At 36.1% G+C, this 27,587-nt stretch overlaps 1 protein-coding gene across 1 annotated transcript; it reads right to left on the bottom strand.

The window, feature by feature from the left end:
• Window positions 1–605: 605 nt before the first annotated feature.
• LOC128206985 (ras-related C3 botulinum toxin substrate 1-like) lies at window positions 606–26,734 on the bottom strand. The gene is made up of 6 exons (XM_052909756.1): window positions 26,468–26,734; window positions 14,566–14,637; window positions 10,316–10,433; window positions 6,047–6,109; window positions 5,383–5,517; window positions 606–2,589 (listed from the first exon to the last, which is right to left on the bottom strand). Exons 1-6 carry the CDS (start codon window positions 26,500–26,502, stop codon window positions 2,434–2,436), a joined length of 579 nt encoding a protein of 192 aa, XP_052765716.1. The 5' UTR covers window positions 26,503–26,734; the 3' UTR covers window positions 606–2,433.
• Window positions 26,735–27,587: the final 853 nt, after the last annotated feature.

The following is a 27,587-nucleotide window of genomic DNA, read 5'->3' as shown; positions in this document are numbered from 1 at the left end:
AGAAAAGCTAGAATATTATTAAAGCTATTGTTAAACTAAGTCAAGGACCATAACTCTGCACTTATTGAGTATTAGCTACATGCAAAACTCCCGATGAAGAGCTTCGCATACTGCTTAACATTCCCGTAAAGTTTCATTACTGTTTCATTTACTTTTCGAGAACACGCGACACAAACTTGTATACTGTTTAGGCTATTTTTAACTAGGTCAAGGATCATAACTCTGCACTTATAGGGTTCAGCCACACACATACCCTTAATACACAACCGCACGTGCTGTTGAACATTCCTGTAGTTTCATCACTCTGGCTTAAAACGTTTTTGGAGAGATGCGTGACACAGGCTTGCATACCCTAAAGTTTATTGTTCAACGCACTCAAGGACCATTACTTTGTATCAACTGGCAACTGTACAGCCACACACAAAACCAAAGATGCACAACTTTACATGCTGCATTAGGTTCTTGTGCATGTACACGTGCGACTAACAAACAGACAGCAATGCCAACTTCCAATTTAAGGAAAGACATAATTCTGTAATAAGGGCTATAAGTTGATTTGGTTTGTGTATTGACATCACATGTGTCGTATAATAATACTACAACTGTTGGTATTGTAAACGTTTATTTTGAAAATAACAAAGTCTTAAATCAAAATACAACAACTAAGGAATATATCGACATAAGGTTCCAACGCTAACGAAATGGATCCGAGAAAGAGAAAGTATACGAGTACGATTCTTAAAGGGACTTTACACCAGATTGTCCAAATATTGGAAAATACAGTGCTCCTCAAAACAAGGCTAAAATTGTCAATGCAAGCTAGTAGGAGGTCGATAATACACAATTTTTACATGATTAAAAATAAACAAAACGCAACAATCATGTTGCTGCTTCATCTGAGATTCCCCGTTTAAAAATAAAGCATAATGGTTTCCCAGTTTAAATCATATATGTTTATGAGCATCGATAAATAAACCTACGCTATTTTTAGACTTAGTGGGATTTACGTGGTAAACAACCTAAGGTAGATTTTCAATTAGAGAAATGCTCAAAAACTGCGAAAGATACATGTGTCATAATCGATGTAATAGATCAGTAAGTATGATTCATTGCGTTGAACACAGTGATGTCAACTTTATGTAAGAATTTGTTTTCTTCCAAATGAATCATCTGGTGTCTAGTCCCTTTAATACTGCTGTTTCCAAATGAAATTAGCATTTCAAGTTTGTTTAACCATTAAATTATACATATAAACTTTAAATTATCGCCATGAATTCCAGGCTCATAACCCCGCAAAACATCCATATATGAACAGTCCGCATTGGTTTCACATCAACCGACCCTTTCAATCGTAGCTTTGAAATGGGCTCTCGAGACCGGTATGATGACAAGCGAAACCCTTTGAAGTGCTGAAACAGGGCTTTGGACGTCTTTTCGGTACATAGATTCCATTGCAATTGTGCTTTTAATACTGAAGGACGAGTTTGTATTAAGTAGTTCACTTGCAAACAGCAGAAAAAGTAGTATGATATAATATGATTATATTAAAAGCTGCACTCTCACAGATTGAATATATTGAACACTTTTTTGTATTTTTTTTGTCTTGGAACGAGCCAATTTATGCGAAAATGCATGGAAACCAGTGATGTAAGACTGCTGACAAAAATCAGATCGCAGATTTTCATATTTAAGTTCGAAAATATATATTGTATGCATTTTTCTTAAACCGTTAGTAACGCTTTCAGCCATAAATCATTATTTTTCGATCCGCAATATGAAATCTTCCATCTGATCATTTGTCAGCAGTCTTATATCACTGGTTTGCAGATATTTACACAAAAATTGGCTCATTCCAAAACAAAAAAAGTTGTCAAAACGGTAACTCTGTGAGGTTGCAGCTTTAAGGCAGGTGTACTAAACGATCCTTTAGCAAATGCCAATAATTGAGAACTGTTAGACAGTTGTTAATAAATCAGTGATACCAACATATTAATATTACACAATGTATTAAACAAATTGCCCTCTTGGCCCATCATTTAAGTAATATATTTACATAAAAAGATTAAGTATATTTGCAAAAATGATATTATAAATATCAATAAATGTTTTCCAATAGTTCTTGAATTATCACACTAAAATGAATGCATATGATTACAGTGTCTAAATAAGAGCCTATACATTTATGTACAATGTTAAACAAAAGTTTTGTTCCACAAGATACGTCAGCGGACGTCACAAATGTGCATTTTTAATCTCGATAACGCAATCATATATGTCATACAGAAATAAAACTAACCCTTTAAACCAAGAGAACACATATTCTAATCTAAGACGAAAGATGGCGACACACCTCAAAACAGCTTATACAAAAAATGAACCCTTTAAACCAAACGAACACTTATTCAAATCTAAGGCGGAAGATGACGCCACACGTCAAAACATTATACACTTCGGCCTGGGCTTGACGACCTTTCGTGGACAGAGGACCGCCCTGATGGCTTCGTCAAAGACCGTCTTGAGGCCCTTCTGGGTGAGCGCGGAACACTCCAGGTATTTTACCGAATTGATGTCCTTGGCAAGGGCGAGGCCCTGCAAGAGGTAAATTGGGAAATTTGAACATGATTGTTAAATCATAACAATGGCAGACTGTTTGAACAGAAGCATGGTGTACATGTGTGGGGTGGTTCTTTTTGTGCGTTAGGGGAGGGGAGGGGGTCAAGGTCGATCTCACCAAACAGAAGTCTTAACCGATCCACGGTATAAGAGTTCTAATTTAGTTTGCAAGGCCCTGCAAAAAATAGGGATATTTAAGCATGAATGTTAAATCCTTGAAATGGTACATCGTTTGAACAGAAGCGTGTGGTGAAGGGGGGGGGGGGGGGGCGGGGGGAATTGGTATGGTCGATCTTATCAATGAGAAATCCCAACCGATCCGCGGTAGAAGAATGCTTATTTGTTAAAAGCCTTCCTGTAGTTAGCAGAGATTAGTCTGTAAAGTTAGAATGATATTTCACAGTTTAGATACAGTGAAAATTTCAATTTGATATTCGTCTGTATATGAAATTTAAGCCCGTTCTTCTAGCTTCATCAAACAGCAACATATTTTCTTACCACGTCTTGGCACGTTCTAAGAAGAACAATTGTTTATTTTGTGAAAGAATGCATTGTTTTCAAATCGTGAACACCAAAAGTGAAATTTTCTCTCGTGGCTTCGACAGTCGTGATTTAAGACTTTCAGTGCTCACTTGGTGAAATATATACAACGACCTTGCACTGAAACATGTGTTTCTGTATTACATACAGTATTTGTAACCCTCTAGGAATACACTTCTTGAATCAGGTAAATATATATTTACCAACCAGGAAACAGTATAACACTTTGGAGAATAAATGGTCTTTAAACTTTTCCCTCATCAATCGATTTTTGCATTCGGGACTTCTCGGCCATGAACTTCTTGGCCATTTTCCCTCGAAAACATCCTCGGATGTATCTGATACATCAGCAGAAGTAGTTCGTATAAAATAAACAATCATTATTAGTATTTATTAATAGTAGTCTTTTAACGTGAATTGTATATGACTAAGTTGAATGCCATTGAAGTGAATAATAGCATAAATAATTATGATTCCAAAGAGTAAAGTCATTGCTAAATTGAAATTACTTCGCGACCTACTTGCAGCGTAGTTAAATGTAGCGACTTCTGACAGTGTACACCGTCTATTTACATCCGAGATTGTTTTCGATGGAAAATGGCCGATGTGTTCCAAATAGCTGGATGGGGTATGACGCACGGAACTGTTCATGGTTTTGTATAAAACTACCTTAAAATGAGATATTTTGATTTCGTATTAACCAATATACATTAAACCTGTTAACTGCATCAGAAACTATTAGGATGAATAAACTATTGTATGTATCGAAAACATATTTCCCGGCTTTAAATCTTTCCAATGTTTGTAATAAAAACACACGTTTTAGAAAGCGAAGTATAGTTAAACGCATCCGTAGGAAATTTAAATATTGAAGCAAAATTATAACGTTTTGTAAGTTTTTGGACTTTAAAAACACCAAATTGTACACATCATGGTGCCTCAACGTTGCGAAAACACATTACATGTATTCCGATGCATTCAGAAGACAACTTCAGATGAACATTTCTATAGTAAAGCCAAGGCAGCATGAATTAAATATGGAGCATTTGAGAAATTACCGCCTCCCTCCTCCCCAGTGTACCAAATATAGTAACAATTATATCACAGTCGTTATTATATGAAGCAGTATAAATCAAAATCCACTAGCGGATTTAGGTGCGCAACCCTTCTATGTTTTTTCCGAAAAACATAATATGTTGTCGATTTTTTAAATACGTCATTTAAGATCAATATTAAAAGAAAAACAATCAGAAAAGACCCCATTCTCCAAATTATGTTAGAGCCAAAAAGAAAAACTTGGAAGGAAGGGGGCTCTCAACAAACCAATGAAACTTTAGGGACAAGCCCAATAATCGAATATTCAAAAATAAACAAGGCGCGTATCTGAATGCACGCAAATACGCAGTTGCGTAATGAAATTTTGACTAATCGAAGTTTTTGTAATAGCAAAAAACAAACGAATTTGATATAAAATCGAAGGGGGTTGGGTGTGAAGGGCTTAATACATCCCAATGCATCGATCTGCGATGACCCAAATTGGCCCTAGTTACACGCCTGATCACCAAACACAGACACCACATGCATCAACAGAAGAATATAAGTATCTTCAATGGCTGAGAGTGTAAGATAGGTTCATTCCGACCCGAACGCAGGGTGTTTTGCGGAAACGAGGCTTAACGAGTTTCCGCAAAACACCATGCGCGAGTGTCGGGATGAACCTATCTTACACGAGCGGCTATGGTAGATGCTTTTTCTCCCACCTCAGTTAAACAAAATTGTGTAAAAATGTACTTTTTGTTGCAGCTCCTTTGTGCGTAGTGAAAATAAATGTATATGGATATTTGATAATTCGTGGTTGTCATGGATATGCTCGCAGTGATTCAAGTTATGTTACTAGTCAAATCGGTCTTTAAATAGTTCGGAGGAGAATGGAGCATTATTTCTTGAAATATGCGTGAAAACTTTTTTATGGTGACATTTGAAGCGAGAAATAGTTAATAAGTATTCTAAATATTGCCACAAGACAAGGTTTCTATGATGCTACAGACGACTGTCTTCAACAAGGGAGGTAATTACAATGTGGCGACAATTAAAAAGGAGTTTTATCTTCGCCCGTGGGCAAGATAAGAATTTCTAGCATGGTTAAATTATTGGATCTACTTATCTGAGGTGGGAGAAAGTAAGTTCCCCCTAACGTCAAACACTGTTTTATCCCCGATATGTTATTACCTGTGGATATGTTAGAGGCGACAGTTTCTTCTCCTTGAGTTTTTCAACCGTGTCCTTATCGTCCCGAAGATCGAGTTTTGTGCCCACTAGGATAACAGGCGTGTCGGGACAGTGATGGCTCACTTCCGGGTACCACTGATATGGGAAAACAAAATGATATACAGTCAAAACTCGCTATGTCGAAGTATTTTGGTCACCGGGAAATATTTCGAGTTAAATTTACTTCGATATACCCGAAACATAAAAAAGTGTAATTTAATCTTTAATATAATTGATACGTTCGACCAAACCAGAACATCGATATAACAGTATTCGACATAGCGAGTTTCGACTGTTCTTCTTACTAGAACAACAATGCATGTACATAAGACATACTCGCTTTAATTAATAGTTACTCCTAATTAATCTAAGAAATCACAAACATTTTGAAGAAAGGCTGTCCGACAAAAATGCATTTATAATAATAAGGTTTGTATCAACCATATCAAAATTGCAATAACGAGTTACAACCACGGCATATTAATATCTATGTGAAATAAGTATAAATTAATTGACATACCGTTAATAAAATAAAGTTGAAATATCTGCCATTCACTTATTTTATCCTATCCGTTACCATACATAATTTATCTTAGTATCTTTAAAGTTGAGATTCAGTACTTACCTTTGCGCGAACGTTTTCGAAGCTTGCAGGACTTATAAGGGAAAAGCAGATGAGAAAAACATCCTGAAAATAAAAATAGCATTAAGTTAACAAACATCGTGAGTTCTCCTAACGCGATGACTGTGACTATCTGATTGTTTGGTATTAATTTATAATGGAACTACCGTTTGCCTGTGCTGCGCGGGGAGTAGGAGAAAAGGCGTTAACATAGTTTCATAAACCACTGCTGTAAATAAACTGTCTCAATGTAACCGAAACTGCTGTAAGCCCGTCATCAGGGGCTTTGACAGTGTTTCACCATCCATTGCTATTAATGAACAGTCTCAATCAAACTGAGGCTGCTGTAAGCCCGTCATCAGGGGCTTTGACAGTGTTTCACCATCCATTGCTATTAATGAACAGTCTCAATCAAACTGAGGCTGCTGTAAGCCGGTCATCAGGGGCTTTGACAGTGTTTCACCATCCATTACTATCAATGAACAGTCTCAATCAAGCTGAGGCTGCTGTATGCCCGTCATTAGGGACTTTGACAGTGTTTCACCATCCATTGCTATCAATGAACAGTCTCAATCAAGCTGAGGCTGCTGTAAGCCGGTCATCAGGGGCTTTGACAGTGTTTCACCATCCATTGCTATCAATGAACAGTCTCAATCAAACTGAGGCTGCTGTATGCCTGTCATCAGGGGCTTTGACAGTGTTTCACCATCCATAGCTATCAATGAACAGTCTCAATCAAACTGAGGCTGCTGTAAGCCCGTCATCAGGGGCTTTGACAGTGTTTCACCATTCATTGCTATTAATGAACAGTCTCAATCAAACTGAGGCTGCTGTAAGCCGGTCATCAGGGGCTTTGACAGTGTTTCACCATCCATTGCTATTAATGAACAGTCTCAATCAAACTGAGGCTGCTGTAAGCTGGTCATCAGGGGGTTTGACAGTGTTTCACCATCCATTGCTATCAATGGACAGTCTCAATCAAACTGAGGCTGCTGTAAGCCCGTCATCAGGGGCTTTGACAGTGTTTCACCCTCAATTACTATCAATGAACAGTCTCAATCAAACTGAGGCTGCTGTAAGCCGGTCATCAGGGGCTTTGACAGTGTTTCACCATCCATTGCTATCAATGAACAGTCTCAATCAAACTGAGGCTGCTGTAAGCCGGTCATCAAGGGCTTTGACAGTGTTTCACCATACATAGTTATCAATGAACAGTCTCAATCAAACTGAGGCTGCTGTAAGCCGGTCATCAGGGGCTTTGACAGTGTTTCACCATCCATTGCTATTAATGAACAGTCTCAATCAAACTGAGGCTGCTGTAAGCCGGTCATCAGGGGCTTTGACAGTGTTTCACCATCCATTGCTATTAATGAACAGTCTCAATCAAACTGAGGCTGCTGTAAGCCGGTCATCAGGGGCTTTGACAGTGTTTCACCATCCATTGCTATCAATGGACAGTCTCAATCAAACTGAGGCTGCTGTAAGCCCGTCATTAGGGGCTTTGACAGTGTTTCACCATCCATTGCTATCAATGAACAGTCTCAATCAAACTGAGGCTGCTGTAAGCCGGTCATCAGGGGCTTTGACAGTGTTTCACCATCCATTGCTATCAATGAACAGTCTCAATCAAGCTGAGGCTGCTGTAAGCCGGTCATCAGGGACTTTGACAGTGTTTCACCATCCATTGCTATCAATGAACAGTCTCAATCAAGCTGAGGCTGCTGTAAGCCGGTCATCAGGGGCTTTGACAGTGTTTCACCATCCATTGCTATTAATGAACAGTCTCAATCAAACTGAGGCTGCTGTAAGCCGGTCATCAGGGGCTTTGACAGTGTTTCACCATCCATTGCTATTAATGAACAGTCTCAATCAAACTGAGGCTGCTGTAAGCCGGTCATCAGGGGCTTTGACAGTGTTTCACCATCCATTGCTATCAATGAACAGTCTCAATCAAACTGAGGCTGCTGTAAGCCCGTCATCAGGGGCTTTGACAGTGTTTCACCACCCATTGCTATCAATGAACAGTCTCAATCAAACTGAGGCTGCTGTAAGCCCGTCATCAGGGGCTTTGACAGTGTTTCACCATCCATTGCTATTAATGAACAGTCTCAATCAAACCGAGACTGCTGTAAGCCCGTCATTAGGGACTTTGCAGTATTTCACCACCCGTAGCTATTAATGAACAGTCTCAATCAAGCAAAGACTGCTGTAAGCCGGTCATCAGGGACTTTGACAGTGTTTCACCATCCATAGTTATCAATGAACAGTCTCAATCAAACTGTGACTGCTGTATGCCGGTCATTAGGGACTTTGACAGTGTTTCACCATCCATTGCTATTAATAAACAGTCTCAATCAAACCGAGACTACCGTAAGCCCGTCATTAGGGACTTTGACGGTGTTCCATCATCAATTACTATAAATGAACAGTCTCAATCAAGCAGAGACTGCTGTTAGTCCGTCATTAGGGACTTTGACAGTGTTTCACCTCCCACTGCTGTCAAAGAGACTGTTACTTAAGAGATAGTTTGTGTTTCCGAGGGATTCCTCATCCGTAACGTGCCGATAAGCTTTTAGGCATATTAAACAATGGAAGGATTGTTCAGAATTTTAAGGCTATCAACGTTTCTCATTATGTTGGTATTACATTTATTCTAAATGACGACGAACTATGTCCACTTTGGAATAGTAATTACTTGTGAAACAGTTTTTTGTGACGTTATTCAAATATCAAATGACCTATCACTAATTGGATATAATGCTCAAAATAATATCAGTGTGCTTCACTAATTTTGTTGGAGAGCATCGTAAAGCTGCAATCTCACCTATTGACAATTTTGACTTTTTCAGCGTTTGTCTCAGAATCTGGAATGCAGATTTCCAAACAATAAAAATCTATTCTATTGTTAAGTATCTTATATGACTTAATTGAAGGCATATAAGATACTTAACAATAGAATAGATTTTTATTGTTTGGAAATCTGCTGAAAATTTCATTTTTTTAAAGCGCGAGTAACGCTTTTAGCCATAGTACATCAATTTTCGAACGTAAATATCAAAAACTGCGATCTGATCATTTGTCAGCAGTCTTGATTCACTGGTTTCCAGACATTTACGTAAAAAATTGGCTCATTCCAAGACAAAAAATAAATAAAATTGTCAAAACGGTCAATCTGTGAGAGTGCAGCTTTAAAGTACAATACAAACATACGATAACTTCTACCACACTTGGATCTCTTCATGACAAAACCGATGCAGGCGTAATCAATCATTCAAGTCTCCACCCACGAGCAATAATTGTAGAGAATATGGTGTTATAATAATGTCTGCTTCTATGTATTTACTTCTGGCGTTTCATCCCTAGATTGAACAAGATGTTGAAAGAAATACCTGACACGTAATTCTGATAGTTTGAAGTAGAATACTAGAAAAAAACACTATCTAATTTATGTTGTAAAAATGCTAACAATTGGTGGACCTGTTACAAAATGCTTTACAATCAAACTGTAAAATTATGTAACGATTTGCTATATTAAAGATATTTTGAAACAATTAGGGACTCAGTTGCTTATCCTTAGTTTCAAACTTAGACTCAAGCCGCTAGTGAAAACGGACCCTGTATCACGGAGTTTCGCTATCCTGTTAACTTTCCTTCTTTAACATGCATGCTTGTCTGATAAAACTGTGATAGTCTGATATTGGGTAACCAACAGCTTTTTGGATACAGTCGAACCCCGTTGGCTCGAACTCGCTTAGCTCGATATCTCGCTGGCTCCAAATTGATTTTAAGGACCGATTTCATTGTATTAAATGTTAGCAGTACCGCTTGGCTCGACTTCCCTGAGACTCAAAGTTTTTTCGTTGGCCACTGTGAGTTCGAGCCATCGGGGTTCGACTGTTGTTTGAAATAAAGTTGACCTGGAGAAAAGCATTTATATATTGATGTCTTGTAAGTAAACTGTGTGTTCGTATCTGAGCATGCTGTAACTTGTCGTTAATGCATATGAGTGTAGGCTTAATATGATAGAAATGGTTAACAGTCAAACCCCGCTGGCTCGAACTCGCTTGGTTCAATTCCTAGTTGGCTCGAACTGGATGTAAAGGACCGAATTATTTCTACTGAAGTTAAACAATACCGCTTGGCTCGAATTTTCCGAGGCTCGAGGTATTTTCGCCGGTCCCTGGAAGTTCGAGCCCAGGGGGTTTGACTCTAGGTATACTGGTTTTCGAATTTAAATCAATGTTTTTTTCCACCAAGAAAAGTTTTTCTTACAGTCTGTGGGTAGGAGAGAGGCCGGAGCCTGTCATAGTCTTCCTGTCCTGCCGTATCCCAGAGCCCGAGGTTGATGGGCTTACCATCTACCATCACATTGGCAGAGTAATTGTCGAATCTACAAAAGAGGGGTAAGTGTATTGAAAATACAATAAAAGTAAATAGTATGTTTATTTTTTTATAGAGTGAACCCTATAAATAAAGGACTAGTGCGCTTGGTCGGTATTTCTAAAACATCTTTAGTAATTTCCTAACTTAGGTCATTTCCCTAAGTTAAGTGTCTCTCTGCAGCCTTATTGTATAAATCTGGTTAAGACTGTGGTTTGGTTAAAATTGGGTAAACTATTTATTGATTGGTCAGTATTTATCCAAAAATTAATTTTAAAAAAAGTTTAAAAAAACTAATATCGGGTTTTATGATTACAGGCCCTTGACTTACGCGACACCTTGATTGATAACAATCTTAACTTCCCTTGACTTACGCGACACCTTGATTGATAACAACTTTAACTTCCCTTGAATTACGCCACACCTTGATTGATAACAACTTTAACTTCCCTTGAATTACGCGACACCTTGATTGATAACAACCTTAACTTCCCTTGACTTACGCGACACCTTGATTGATAACAACCTTAACTTCCCTTGAATTACGCGACACCTTGATTGATAACAACCTTAACTTCCCTTGAATTACGCCAGACCTTGATTGATAACAACCTTAACTTCCCTTGACTTACGCGACACCTTGATTGATAACAACCTTAACTTCCCTTGAATTACGCGACACCTTGATTGATAACAACCTTAACTTCCCTTGACTTACGCGACACCTTGATTGATAACAACCTTAACTTCCCTTGACTTACGCGACACCTTGATTGATAACAACCTTAACTTCCCTTGAATTACGCGACACCTTGATTGATAACAACCTTAACTTCCCTTGAATTACGCGACACCTTGATTGATAACAACTTTAACTTCCCTTGACTTACGCGACACCTTGATTGATAACAACCTTAACTTCCCTTGAATTACGCCAGACCTTGATTGATAACAACCTTAACTTCCCTTGAATTACGCGACACCTTGATTGATAACAACCTTAACTTCCCTTGACTTACGCGACACCTTGATTGATAACAACCTTAACTTCCCTTGAATTACGCGACACCTTGATTGATAACAACCTTAACTTCCCTTGAATTACGCGACACCTTGATTGATAACAACCTTAACTTCCCTTGAATTACGCCACACCTTGATTAATAACAACTTTAACTTCCCTTGAATTACGCGACACCTTGATTGATAACAACCTTAACTTCCCTTGACTTACGCGACACCTTGATTGATAACAACCTTAACTTCCCTTGACTTACGCGACACCTTGATTGATAACAACCTTAACTTCCCTTGAATTACGCGACACCTTGATTGATAACAACCTTAACTTCCCTTGAATTACGCCAGACCTTGATTGATAACAACCTTAACTTCCCTTGAATTACGCGACACCTTGATTGATAACAACCTTAACTTCCCTTGAATTACGCGACACCTTGATTGATAACAACCTTAACTTCCCTTGAATAACGCCACACCTTGATTGATAACAACTTTAACTTCCCTTGACTTACGCGACACCTTGATTGATAACAACCTTAACTTCCCTTGACTTACGCGACACCTTGATTGATAACAACCTTAACTTCCCTTGACTTACGCGACACCTTGATTGATAACAACCTTAACTTCCCTTGAATTACGCCAGACCTTGATTGATAACAATCTTAACTTCCCTTGACTTACGCGACACCTTGATTGATAACAACCTTAACTTCCCTTGACTTACGCGACACCTTGATTGATAACAACCTTAACTTCCCTTGAATTACGCGACACCTTGATTGGTAACAACCTTAACTTCCCTTGAATTAACCGACACCTTGATTGGTAACAACCTTAACTTCCCTTGAATTACGCCAGACCTTGATTGGTAACAACCTTAACTTCCCTTGAATTACGCCACACCTTGATTGATAACAACCTTAACTTCCAATCCCTATTATATATGCCGGGTTCAGTGGGGCAGTCGGTACACACTATTTAACTAGGTTAGCAACCGGCCATATCGGAACAAGCCCCTAGGACGCACAAACCACCAGGCATCAGTGTCTCGGAAATACTTCAGACAAATCTCAATTTCAGTTTCAACTCATTTTACCACATAAACTCGAAATTTATTAAAAATCATATATGTCCACATGCCTTTTTAAAGGGTTTATTATAATAGAATAATATTATATATCATTCATATTATGTCGATTAAAACCTTTGATCAAGATTCCAAGGGGAAAATGTTCTATAGCCAAAACTGTATTTGAGTACAATTCATTGTTTTCTAACTAGTTATCAGGTTTGTTTGTTCTACAATTACTAGAATAAGTTTTCTTTGAAATATTGACAATATTTTTTATCAATACATTCTATGAGATAATACATTTTAAAAAAACGATAAAAACATGCAATACTTTAAAACGTATTTTGCTTTTTGCGGTAAAATAAGTTGAGATTGATGTTTAAATATGACTTGAGTATTTATGTAAGATTTAGGCCAAGCCTCGGAGGCCATAATTATGTGTTATGTGTGTAGCGGAGCGGTCGTATTCTGCTCGTTTCAATACATGAACAATATGTTTTTAAAGGGACTCGCTCATGTGTTTGTAAAATTCACTTCTCTGTATGACGAACTCAAGTGCAGCAACTTATGAGGAATGTTAAAACTAAGATACTGACGGCTGGAACCCTTCAACAAACATTGATATATGCTCAAATATTGTCTTTAAAGTCCACGATTTTGAATAGCGTTAGTAACAAGGCTTTGAGTTGTGTGTAAGAGTCCTTGTGGGCGTGAGGTTTTGTTGTCATTTTCCATCTTTTTCTTGAGTGTACCGACATGGGTTCACATCCCATTATAAGTATATTTTTTATACTTTATCTGTATTGCTTTCGTCAATTTCGGTATGTAATGGTTAAATAGTTATAATATTATATAAGTGTTCAGATGCATTACCAGGGAAACAGAATTTGAAGCTGAGTCGTCTTTAAGCCATAATGTTGATAGCTTCAATTTATGTTCCGTATTTAAAAACGAGTAGGGGGTGAACCCTTGTTCATTGACAATCAATTGAGTGCTTAAAACACTACAGAATATCCAAACTATACGTCAAAGGCCTTTCAAGAGAGATAGGAAATTTGCACTTTGCCTAAGTTTTTTTTTTCATTGTGTCACTTTCAGTACAAAATTGAGTCCAGCATATTAATGAGCTTTTCTTTTCAATATATTCATATTTATATTATTTATATAAACAACAACGAATAGGAGAGGTTTTACCACGAAAGACCACTTTGGAAAAACAGCAGAACTACTAGAACAATGAAAAAGACTTAAAAAACAACTTGTCACCATGTCAAGTTGTTTACTACATCATTATACTCATTTTAATTGGTGATAGCTAGTCTAAACAGCCAGGATGTAGATCCAGTCAATCAAAGCATATACTCGAACATATCAAGTAATGGCTAAAGATTGTTAGTAAGTTATTACAAAAAAAAACGGTTTGACGCAACCAAGTCGCATAACCATTTGTTTTGTAAAGTCATACTTAAAATCTTAAAGGTTATAGTGGTATACATTATGTTGTGTAAACTACCCACTGACTGTATCAGCCACTGCTTATATATCCCACTTCACCTGATTAAAATCAATGACGACTGACTGCTGATTTAATGAAACGAATGTATTGTAACTCTTAAGAAATACTGCCTTCTAATTGGACAAAATATAATGCTGACCACTAATTAAAGGTTAAAGAAGACCTTTAACGTAAGCTACTTGTATACATGTATTGAAAGCATACAGTGAAAGCTGTTTCATCGAGATCGTTAAAAGTGTATATAATCATACAATGAGTAAAAATATATTTGTGTCCATCCTTTGACTAGATAATGTAAAAAATAATGACGATCCTTGACACAGCCTACTATAACATCTAATATACAGTAGATCAATATTCAGTTGATAATGGTAAATAACGGACTGTCTCTATTTCCCTCATAATACAGGCTCCAGTGAAAAAGGGGTGATCCCTCAATATCTACATAAGTACGGTAAATGTAGCTATCGTGGTACTATCTATGTATAACTTAAAGGGAGAGGACCACGAATGATCAAGCGTACTTACACTGTAGGAATGTACTCCCCTGGAAAAGCGTTTGTCGTGTAGCTGATGAGCAAACAGGTCTTACCAACGGCCCTGAAATGGAATTAATACACTTCAGTGAATTATCATGCTTTTTTGCCTCGGTTATTTCCACTGCAGTTAAAAATATCAATTTTGTTATTTTGCGTGCTTTTACAGATTTATTTTCCGTATTAGTGCTTAATTTAAATAGCGTATCGTTAACTATGCCGGGTTGAGAAACGAAAACAGGAAAATAACACCTAAAACCTATATAGAAACTTGAAGCTTAAGCCACCAGTCTTGGTTCGATTTTATTCAAAATAGAGGTGTTTATTGTAAGAATGGTAAACATGTAATGTAATGTCTGAGGTACTGAATGCGTTATATGACAATTGTCTTGAAAGATAATATTGCGTGTTCTTTTTCAAACTCTCCTTGCTTTTGAAGTACGTCATCGAGTACTTTTCGAACCATCTTTTCTTCTAAAAAATACAACAGAATACTTCTAAAACCCTCCTTTTTTAATGAATGCCATCAAATACTTCTAAAACCCTTTTTTTAAGAAATTCCATCAAATACTTCTTAAACCCTCCTCTTCAAGGAATGCCATCAAATACTTCTAAAACCCTCCTCTTCAAGGAATGCCATCAAATACTTCTAAAACCCTCCTCTTCAAGGAATGCCATCAAATACTTCTAAAACCCTCCTCTTCAAGGAATGCCATCAAATACTTCTAAAACCCTCCTTTTTAAGGATGCCATCAAATACTTCTAAAAAAAGACGTATTTAATGGCATTAATTAAAAAAGGAGGGGTTTTGAAGTATTTGATGGCATTAATTAAAAAAGGAGGTTTAAGACGTATTTGATGGCATTCCTTAAAGAGGAGGGTTTTAGAAGTATTTGATGGCATTCCTTAAAGAGAAGGAGGGTTTTTGAAGTATTTGATGGCATTAATTAAAAAATGGAGTGTTAAGACGTATTTAATGGCATTCCTTAAAAAGGAGGGTTTTAGGAGTATTTGAAGGCATTCTTTAAAGCTGCACTCTCACAGATTAAACGTTTTGACAACTGTTTTATTGTTTGTCTTCGAACGATTATGCAAAAGTGCAGGAAAACCGTGATATAAGACTGCTGACAAAACATCGGATTGCAGATTTTCATAATTTAAAGTTTAAAAATGATGTTTTATGCATTCTTCTTAAAACGTTAGTAACGCTTTTAGCCATAAAACAATAACTTTCGAACGGAAATATGAACATCTGCGATCTGATCTTTTTTCAGCAGGCTTATATCACTGGTTTGCAGATATTTACGTAGAAATTGACTCATTCAAAGACAAAAAATAGAAGTTGTCAAAACGGTAAATCTGTGAGAGTGCAGCTTAAAAATGAATGTGTTATAGAAGTAATTAATTTCATTCCTTAAAAAGGAGGGGCTTTAGAAGTTTTGATGGCATTCCTTGAAGAAGAGGCTTTTAGAAGTATTTGATTACATTTCTTAAAACAGGAGGGTCTTTAAAAGTATTTGATGGCATTTCTTAAAAAAGGAGGGTTTTATAATCATTTAATGGCATTTATTAAAAAGGGAGGGTTATAGAAGTATTTGATGGCATTTCTTAAAAAAAGGAGGGTTTTATAATCATTTAATGGCATTTATTAAAAAGGGAGGGTTATAGAAGTATTTGATGGCATTTCTTAAAAAGGAGGGTTTTAGAAGTATTTGATGGCATTTCTTAAAAAGGAGGGTTTTAGAAGTATTTGATGGCATTTCTTAAAAAGGAGGGTTATAGAAGTATTTGATGGCATTTCTTAAAAAGGAGGGTTATAGAAGTATTTGATGGCATTTCTTAAAAAGGAGGGTTTCAGAAGTATTTGATGGCATTTCTTAAAAAGGAGGGTTATAGAAGTATTTGATTACATTCCTTAAAAAGGAGGGTTATAGAAGTATTTGATGGCATTCCTTAAAAAAAGGAGGGTTATAGAAGTATTTGATGGCATTTCTTAAAAAGGAGGGTTTTAGAAGTATTTGATGGCATTTCTTAAAAAGGAGGGTTATAGAAGTATTTGATTACATTCCTTAAAAAGGAGGGTTATAGAAGTATTTGATGGCATTTCTTAAAAAGGAGGGTTATAGAAGTATTTGATGGCATTTCTTAAAAAAGAGGGTTATAGAAGAATTTGATGGCATTTCTTAAAAAGGAGGGTTATAGAAGTATTTGATGGCATTTCTTATAAAGGAGGGTTTTAGAAGTATTTGATGGCATATCTTATAAAGGAGGGTTTTAGAAGTATTTGATGGCATTTCTTAAAAAGGAGGGTTATAGAAGTATTTGATGGCATTTCTTAAAAAGGAGGGTTATAGAAGAATTTGATGGCATTTCTTAAAAAGGAGGGTTATAGAAGTATTTGATGGCATATCTTATAAAGGAGGGTTTTAGAAGTATTTGATGGCATTTCTTAAAAAGGAGGGTTTAAGAAGTATTTGATGGCATTTCTTAAAAAGGAGGGTTATAGAAGTATTTGATTACATTCCTTAAAAAGGAGGGTTATAGAAGTATTTGATGGCATTTCTTAAAAAGGAGGGTTATAGAAGTATTTGATGGCATTTCTTAAAAAGGAGGGTTATAGAAGAATTTGATGGCATTTCTTAAAAAGGAGGGTTATAGAAGTATTTGATGGCATTTCTTAAAAAGGAGGGTTTTAGAAGTAATTGATGGCATTTCTTAAAAAGGAGGGTTTTAGAAGTATTTGATGGCATTTCTTAAAAAGGAGGGTTATAGAAGTATTTGATGGCATTTCTTAAAAAAGGAGGGTTATAGAAGTATTTGATGGCATTTCTTAAAAAAGGAGGGTTTTATAATCATTTAATGGCATTAATTAAAAAGGGAGGGTTATAGAAGTATTTGATGGCATTTCTTAAAAAGGAGGGTTATAGAAGTATTTGATGGCATTTCTTAAAAAGGAGGGTTATAGAAGTATTTGATGGCATTTCTTAAAAAGGAGGGTTTTAGAAGTATTTGATTACATTTCTTAAAACAGGAGGGTCTTTAAAAGTATTTGATGGCATTTCTTAAAAAAGGAGGGTTTTATAATCATATAATGGCATTAATTAAAAAGGGAGGGTTATAGAATTATTTGATGGCATTTCTTAAAAAAGGAGGGTTTTAAAAGTATTTGATGGCATTAATTAAAAAGGGAGGGTTTTAGAAGTATTTGATGGCATTCCTTAAAAAGGTGGGTTTTAGAAGTATTTGATGGCATTTCTTAAAAAGGAGGGTTTTAGAAGTATTTGATGGCATTTCTTAAAAAGGAGGGTTTTAGAAGTATTTGATGGCATTTCTTAAAAAGGAGGGTTTTAGAAGTATTTGATGGCATTTCTTAAAAAGGAGGGTTTTAGAAGTATTTGATGGCATTTCTTAAAAAGGAGGGTTTTAGAAGTATTTGATGGCATTTCTTAAAAAGGAGGGTTTTAGAAGTATTTGATGGCATTTCTTAAAAAGGAGGGTTTTAGAAGTATTTGATGGCATTTCTTAAAAAGGAGGGTTTTAGAAGTATTTGATGGCATTTATTAAAAAGGGAGGGTTATAGAAGTATTTGATGGCATTTCTTAAAAAGGAGGGTTTTAGAAGTATTTAATGGCATTTCTTAAAAAGGGAGGGTTATAGAAGTATTTGATGGCATTTCTTAAAAAGGAGGGTTTTAGAAGTAATTGATGGCATTTCTTAAAAAGGAGGGTTTTAGAAGTATTTAATGGCATTTCTTAAAAAGGGAGGGTTATAGAAGTATTTGATGGCATTTCTTAAAAAGGAGGGTTTTAGAAGTAATTTTTGGCATTTCTTAAAAAGGAGGGTTTTAGAAGTATTTAATGGCATTTCTTAAAAAGGAGGGTTTTAGAAGTATTTTATGGCATTTCTTGCAGTGGAGAGTTTAAGAAGTATTTGATGGCATTTCTTAAAAATGAAGGTTTTAGAAGTATTTGATGGCATTCATTGAGGACGAGGGTTTTAGAAGTATTTGATGGCTTTTCTAAAAAAGGAGGGCTTTAGAAGTATTTTATGGCATTTCTTGCAGTGGAGAGTTTAAGAAGTATTTGATGGCATTCATTTAAAAAGGACTGTTTTAGCGCAGTGGTTAGCGCACTCGCTTCTCTCCAAGGCGACCCGGGTTCGATTCCTGGCCTGGGCGCATGTGAGTTTGGTTAGTGGTCACCAAGCCGGACAAGTGGGTTTTCTCCGGGTACTCCGATTTTCCCCACAACACAAGACCACACTCTCGCGCAACATCGTGCCAACGAGAGTGACTTAATATAAGCTATCATAGCTTTCTATATAATCGTTGTACAATATATAATGTTGAACTAAATCCTCCTAAAACCCTCGATTTAAGGAGTGCCATTAAATACTCCTAAAACCTGCTTTTTAAGGAATGCCATCAAATACTTCTAAGACCCACCTTCTTAAAAGAATGCCATCGAATGCTTTACAAACCGTCCTTTATTTCAAAGAGCGCTAACAATTTAATAGTATCCAACATTTTGATATTTTTGACTGTTAGGAAATTTAGCCCGCTCTTAAATCACAATGAAGCGAGCACAACAGCCTTGGCTGGGACACAAATTCAACGTCGTCACTACGTCATTTACGAAATAAAGTAACGATTACTTTTCTGGAAAACACCAAGCAACTGTCAATTCATATCCTTTTCAGTCATATAATATAAAGGAACACAGTTATAAGATCGCAATATAGATCTCACGTCATGTACACCAAAACCAGTATGTTCACTCGTGGCTACGTCACTCGTGAAATGTAGCGTTTGGTGCTAATTCAGTGAAACGTATAACGGTCTTACACTGTAACAAAATATTTTCCTAAACAGTCGAACTCCTTTGGCTCGAACTCGCTTATCTCGATGTCCTCGTACGCCCGAACTGGACGTAGGGGACCATTTTTTTTCCTCTGAATGAAAGCTTTCACGCTTGGCTCGAATTTCCCGATGCTCGATATATTTACGCCGAGTCCTGTGAGTTCGAACCCGAACGGGGTTTATGTACGAGTGTATTTGCTATTTTCTTCTACCGTCAACAAAGTTTGCGCAGACGTTCGAAATTTAATTAGCTATAAAGGGCCTTCCACACTACAACCGTGGGCTAGAAGGGCCAAGACATTTTTAATAAAAATTATGTATGTATTTTTGAGGTTCAATATTTAGCACGCATAATATATACATCCTTTCAAACATGTGCCGGAGAGTTTCCGGGAAATTAGCAACTTTAACGAAATAATACTTCTTTTCAGATTTAAGCTCAAAAAGGATTTTGTTTATTTTCGGAAAAGTCTTCATATAATATGCATGAGTTTTTGCACTGCTAAGGCCATAAATATTCAACGATTATGTTTGGTTAATCCAGAGCAAAATACAGTCAAAAGTCGCTGTCGAAGTCGTTGAGATCGCGGAAAATACTTCGAGATAACAAATATGCGATATAACCGGAAAACAAAAAGAGTTTAACTAAACCGAAAAGTTGGACATAACCAGAACTTAGTGATAACAGAGTTTGACATAGCGAGTTTCGACTGTATCAAATGTAACCGTCTCTGATTTTTATACAAATATAAGTATGTATGAAATATGATAAAATATGACAGCCTGCATCTTATAATATCATATTAAATACAGTCACGTGTCTGTAATATTGTGATGTATAAAATCCTGCATATTATAATATCAGATATGCAATGTCTTGTCTGCAAATGTACGTGAAGTTAGCGGCCTAGCGGCCTAGCGGCCTAGCGGCGTGAAGTTAGCGGCCTAGCGGCCTAGCGACCTAGCGGCGTGAAGTTGGCGGCCTAGCGGCCTAGCGGCCTGGCGGCCTAATTATTTTTTCTATTTCCAAGCAATTGTTAATGCGTTTTTTTTAAAACAATGATAAATCAATGGTTTTTTATTCATATAGTTACATAGCGGCCTTAAATTGTTATATATTCAGAATATTTTTCTTTACCTTTTATTCTAAAACAATTTTAAATTAACTGTTTTATGCACAAATTATCACTCTGAAGCGTTTTTCAAACTTTTTTCAAAAAAGTCGATCAAGCACTTCAGCGACCTAGCGGCATAGCGGCCTGAAATTAGCGGCCTAGCGGCCTAGCGGCCTAAATTGAATCCTATTTCAAAGCATGTATACATGCATTTTCTTCTAAAACAATAACATTTTAACTGTTTTTATGCACAAATTAACACTTTGAAGCGATTATCAACAGTTTTTTTTCCAAAAACGTCGATAAAGCAGTCAGCTATTTCAAAGCATTAAACATGCCTGTTCTTCTAAAACAATGATGTATTTACTGTTTTTATGCACAAATTATCACTCTGAAGCGTTTTTCATTTTTCCCACAAAAAAGTCGATCGAGCACTTCAGCGGCCTAGCGGCCTAGCGGCGTGAAGTTAGCGGCCTGGCGGCCTAGCGGCCTAGCGGCCTAAAATGGTATCCTATTTCAAAGCATGTATACATGCATTTTCTTCTAAAACAATGACATATTAACTGTTTGAATGCACAAATTAACACTTTGAAGCTATTAGCGATAATCAACATCTTTTTTTTCAAAAGCGTCGATTAAGCAGTCAGCTATTTCAAAGCATTAAACATGCCTGATCTTCTTAATCAATGATATATTTACTGTTTATATGCACAAATTATCACTCTGAAGCGTTTTTCAACTTTTTTTCAAAAAAGTCGATCGAGCACTTCAGCGGCCTAGCGGCCTAGCGGCGTGAAGTTAGCGGCCTGGCGGCCTAGCGGCCTAGCGGCCTAAAATTGTTTCCTATTTCAAAGCATGTATACATGCATTTTCTTCTAAAACAATGACATATTAACTGTTTTTATGCACAAATTAACACTTTGAAGCTATTAGCGATTATCAACAGTTTTTTTTCAAAAGCGTCGATAAAGCAGTCAGCTATTTCAAAGTATTAAGCATGCCTGTTCTTCTAAATCAATGATGTATTTACTGTTTTTATGCACAAATTATCACTCTAAAGCGTTTTTTAATTCTTTTCCAAAAGATGTTGATTATCGCTAATAGCTTCAAAGTGTTAATTTGTGCATTCAAACAGTTAATATGTCATTGTTTTAGAAAAAAATGCATGTATACATGCTTTGAAATAGGAAATCATTTTAGGCCGCTAGGCCGCTAGGCCGCCAGGCCGCTAACTTCACGCCGCTAGGCCGCTAGGCCGCTGAAGTGCTCTATCGACTTTTTTGAAAAGAATTGAAAAACGCTTCAGAGTGATAATTTGTGCATAAAAACAATAAATGCATCATTGTTTTAGAAGAACACGCATGTTTAATGCTTTGAAATAGCTGACTGCTTTATCGACGCTTTTGAAAAAAAACTGTTGATAATCGCTAATAGCTTCAAAGTGTTAATTTGTGCATAAAAACAGTTAATATGTCATTGTTTTAGAAGAAAATGCATTTAAACATGCTTTGAAATAGGAAACCATTTTAGGCGGCTAGCCGCTAACTCCACGCCGCTAGGCCGCTAGGCCGCTAGGCCGCTGAAGTGCTCGATCGACTTTTTTGAAAAAAGTTGAAAAACGCTTCAGAGTGATAATTTGTGTATATAAACAGTAAATATATCATTGATTAAGAAGATCAGGCATGTTTAATGCTTTGAAATAGCTGACTGCTTAATCGACTTTTTTGAAGAAAAAAAGATATTGATTATCGCTAATAGCTTCAAAGTGTAAATTTGTGCATTCAAACAGTTAATATGTCATTGTTTTAGAAGAAAATGCATGTATACATGCTTTGAAATAGGAAACCATTTTAGGCCGCTAGACCGCTAGGCCGCTAGGCCGCCAGGCCGCTAACTTCACGCCGCTAGGCCGCTAGGCCGCTGAAGTGCTCGATCAACTTTTAAAAAAACAAAACAAAACGCTTTAGAGTGATAATTTGTGCATAAAACAGTAAATATATCATTGTTTTAGAAGATCAGGCATGTTTAATGTTTTAAATAGCTGACTGCTTTATCGACGCTTTTCAAAAAAAATGTTGATTATCGCTAATAGCTTCAAAGTGTTAATTTGTGCATAAAAACAGTTAATATGTCATTGTTTTAGAAGAAAATGCATGTATACATGCTTTGATATAGGATACCATTTTAGGCCGCTAGGCCGCTAGGCCGCCAGGCCGGTAACTTCACGCCGCTAGGCCGCTAGGCCGCTAGGCCGCTAGGCCGCTGAAGTGCTCGATCGACTTTTTTGAAAAAAAAGTTGAAAAAAGCTTCAGAGTGATAATTTGTGCATATAAACAGTAAATATATCATTGATTAAGAAGATCAGGCATGTTTAATGCTATGAAATAGCTGACTGCTTTATCGACGCTTTTGAAAAAAAAAAGATGTTGATTATCGCTAATAGCTTCAAAGTGTTAATTTGTGCATAAAAGCAGTTAATATGTCATTGTTTTAGAAGAAAATGCATGTATACATGCTTTGAAATAGGAAACCATTTTAGGCCGCTAGGCGGCTAGGCCGCCAGGCCGCTAACTTCACGCCGCTAGGCCGCTAGGCCGCTGAACTGCTCGATCGACTTTTTTGGGGGGAAAAATGAAAAACGCTTCAGAGTGATAATTTGTGCATAAAAACAGTAAATACATCATTGTTTTAGAAGAACAGGCATGTTTAATGCTTTGAAATAGCTGACTGCTTTGTCGACGTTTTTGGAAAAAAACTGTTGATAATCGCTTCAATATGTTAATTTGTGCATAAAAACAGTTAAATTGTTATTGTTTTAGAAGAAAATGCATGTATACATGCTTTGAAATAGGATTCAATTTAGGCCGCTAGGCCGCTAATTTCAGGCCGCTATGCCGCTTGGTCGCTGAAGTGCTTGATCGACTTTTTTGAAAAAAGTTTGAAAAACGCTTCAGAGTGATAATTTGTGCATAAAACAGTTAATTTAAAATTGTTTTAGAATAAAAGGTAAAGAAAAATATTCTGAATATATAACAATTTAAGGCCGCTATGTAACTATATGAATAAAAAACCTTGATTTATCATTGTTTTAAAAAAAACGCATTAACAATTGCTTGGAAATAGAAAAAATAATTAGGCCGCCAGGCCGCTAGGCCGCTAGGCCGCTAGGCCGCTAGGCCGCCAACTTCACGCCGCTAGGCCGCTAGGCCGCCAGGCCGCTAACTTCACGCCGCTAGGCCGCTAGGCCGCTAACTTCACGCCGCTAGGCCGCTAGGCCGCTAGGCCGCTAACTTCACGTACATTGTCTGCAATTTGATTCTATATGAAATCCTGCATTTAATATTATCATATAAAATACAGTGTCGTGTCTTTAGTATAAAAATATGACATCCTGCATTTTATAATACCATATAAACTGCAGTGTCATGTCATACATAGGTGACATCGATTGTGTACAGTACTAAATGTCAATGCACCGATTGTTTATCTACCAATCATATGCGTCATAACTATATTAGTATTCATTGTTTTACGATTGGACGTCTACACAAGTACACATGCATCTGATAGCGTAAAAAGTAAACAATTTAAACATCCTTGTCAACCATGATCAGAACAGTTAACGTCTGAATCTTCCGGGTTGCTTTTATGATAAGATGATAAATTATCTTAGGTAAATAGATGGTTTCAATTTGCTTGCAAATAACGAATAAATGTCCTTATTTTTTGACGAATTAATATGCTCGTTAGGATTTAATATTAGATTTTAAATTGTTCTTATTAAGTTCGTTGTTAGCTATAGAATATATATACTTTTTAAAAAATGCAAGATATTTACATGTGGTACGAAACCATTTTTTTCTTCTCGAATTTGAGTTTATATAACTTTCGTTTAAGTCACAGAGTCTATTGTTTTGAAGGGACTCGTTCATGATTTATTGAATCCGAATAGAAAAATATGTTTGTAAAATGTGAAGAAAATGCTTTTCAAATTAATAAAACATCAACAAAAGCTCTATTGGTAATAAATATCTTAAAGCTGCACTCTCACAAAATGACCGTTTTTGAAAAAAAATATATATATTGTCTTGGAATGAGCCATAATTTTGCGTAAATATAAAATCGCAGTTTTTCATATTTACATTCAATGTTCAATAGCTAAAAGTGTTACTAATGCTTTTTTTAAAAAAATCGGCAGTTTTCTTAACAATTGAGATATGTTTTATTGTGAGTTATCTTATATGACTGAATTGAAGGCATTGATGCCAAAATAAGCTGATTCTTAGACAAAAATTAAAAAAGTCAAAGTCAATCTGTGAGAGTGCAGCTTTAAAACGAGACAGAAAAGGCTCGACATTGACGTAAAGCGTTACTGTAATAACGCTATTGGAAATAAGATGACTCAAGCCTTTAAATTCTGTCCAATTGAGTAGCTGCCAGTTGTCTGTTGCTGTTGTTGTTATTTGTTGTTGTTGTTGTTGTTGTTGTTGTTATCATAAAAGAAAGTAGAATAACTTAATTTGAGCAACTTTGAAAAACAAAATATTTCCAACTTAAAATCTATGAAAGAGTCTCTTTAAGAAAAGTTTTCGTCTCTAAATAGATGATTTTCATGACAGGAACCCTACTTAAGCATTTTATTAGTTAAAAATATAATAAAAATATGTCAAAGGTTTAACAACAACAAGTGGTGGCCATTGTTTGATTAAAACAATAAGCTTCACCCATTGGTTGTCAATTATGTGTCATATGATACGTTCTCCATTCATAAACAAGCAGATTCGACATACATTTTCACTGATCAGAACCGTTGTTAAAGTTAACAACGTTGTTAACATCCTCGCTGTTATCTTTTAAATATAATCTGCTCTGGATGATTAACGGACACACTTGAGATCTGCACTATTTCTGACAACATTAGAGACATCTATTACAGCAGTGTCTGTTTTATTCAAATTTATGAGCTCATCATGAAATTAGTTCACGTTTAAAAGTTAACAATGATCTCGTTTGTAGCGTTGTTAACTATTACAAGGTTGTGAACAATCATCCCATTTAGAGTAATAAATAGATGGAGAAACTAACCACCAACCCGAAACTTGAGCAATACAACTTTATAAATATTTATTCACGTTGTTAACTTTAACAAAATTCTGAACAGTCGGCTCATTAAGGGTTATAAATACATAAATAAAATAAATCCATCCACAATATGAACAATACAACTTCATATATAGATTTTTCACGTTGTAAACTTTAACAAGGTTCTGAACAATTGGCCTCGTGAGGGTTATAAATAAACGAAGTAATAAACCCATCCACAACATGCTGAGCAATACCACTATAATTATTTTTGTTCATGTTGTTAACTTAAGCAAGGTTCTGAACAATTGGCCTCATGAGGGTTATAAATAAACGACGGAATAAACCCACCCATAACATAAGCAATACAACTTTTTATGTTTACGTATTTTTTTCTGTTTACAGCGTATTTTGTTGTACACGTTGTTAATTTGAACAAGGTTCTGAACAATTGTTTCATTGACGGTTATAAATAATAAAAAAATAAACCCACCCAACTCTTTATAAATACTTTTTTCACCCCTTACAAAGTATTTTATCACGTTGTTAACTTGAACACAGTTTTAAACAATTGGCCCATTAAGGATTTTAAATGAATGAAGAAATACACCAACCAACAACATGAGCAACACAACTCTTTATAAATACTTTTTTTCCACCCCTTACAAAGTATTTTATTACGTTGTTAACTTGAACACAGTTTTGAACAATTGGCCCATTCAGGGTTATAAATAAATGAAGAAATAAACCCGCACACAGCATGAACAATACAACTTTATATATGCATATATTTCTAACCACATACAAAGTACATTTTAATGATGAAAATCAAATCTCACCCGTCTCCAACAACGACACATTTGATCGCCTGCATCCTGTCTTTTCATACACAATGTCGTCTGCTATGAAAAACTATCCGAAAAGTCTTCTGTCTTCACAGCCAAAAATCCCCAACAATTGACATGTACATAAAATTATGTATCCAAAATCTGAATACTTGCGATGAATACTCTCTTTGTTTAAGGATCTTGAATTCTATACGGAAGCATTTGAGTGTCTTAGTTAAGTAGACAGAATTTTAACTTCCTGGCTCAACGGAAGTGAATAATAATGTACAAACTATAGATAGTTTATGCTTTATTGTAATATGTGGTTAAGTCGGTAGCGTTACCAAATTACCATTTTGTATCATAATGCACATCGTAAAACATAATATACACCAGCTCGCCGGTTAACTTAACACGCGACCAGCGGTACGTAACACTGATTTTTAACATGTCAATAAATGAAGTGATATCAACCGCACTCCGTATTTAAGTGTATCGTATGTCTGACTAGTGGTGAAAGCAAAGTTGGTGTTCGAAATAATATTTTGTTTAATTAGATGGCAGTACTTTTCAAAGCAGACTCACGTTTATTTTAGTGAAAAAGTTTGAAATATTTAATCAGGTAGATCTGTTGATTTAAACAGAGGCTGGGCCACTCAGACAAAGCATAATTTTGAACACTAAGCCGACTCCTGCTTATCGAATTGAAGTGGCCGGCCGACCATGTGACCTGTTTCAAATGTAGTTTAATTATCTAAGAATAATAAAAAAAAAAATTATATTGATTTGTAAAACAATGAAGTCAAAAACAAAATGTAGCCAACTTTGACGTTCCTACAGATTTAAGATAGTTGCAGTTATGACTTCAATAAGGCTGCTCTCTCACAGATTGACCGTTTTGACAAGTTTAAAAAAAAAAGTCATATGTATGGTCGAAAATATATGTTTTACAGCTAAAAGCGTTCTTTTCAGTCGTTTTTCGAGAATTTAAGATCTGTTCTCGTGTGAGTCATCTTATATGACTTTACTGAAGGCATTAATTCCAAAGTCTGCTGACTTTGACAATCTGTGAGAGTGCAGCAAAAAATGGCAAATTATATCAATTATGAAGTGTTACATTCCTTAGTTTTCG

The sequence above is a fragment of the Mya arenaria genome, chromosome 2, assembly GCF_026914265.1.
Source record: "Mya arenaria isolate MELC-2E11 chromosome 2, ASM2691426v1".
Lineage (NCBI taxonomy): Eukaryota > Metazoa > Mollusca > Bivalvia > Myida > Myidae > Mya > Mya arenaria.
Note: the sequence above shows the minus strand (reverse complement) of the source record. Positions and strands in the feature narration are given on the sequence as shown.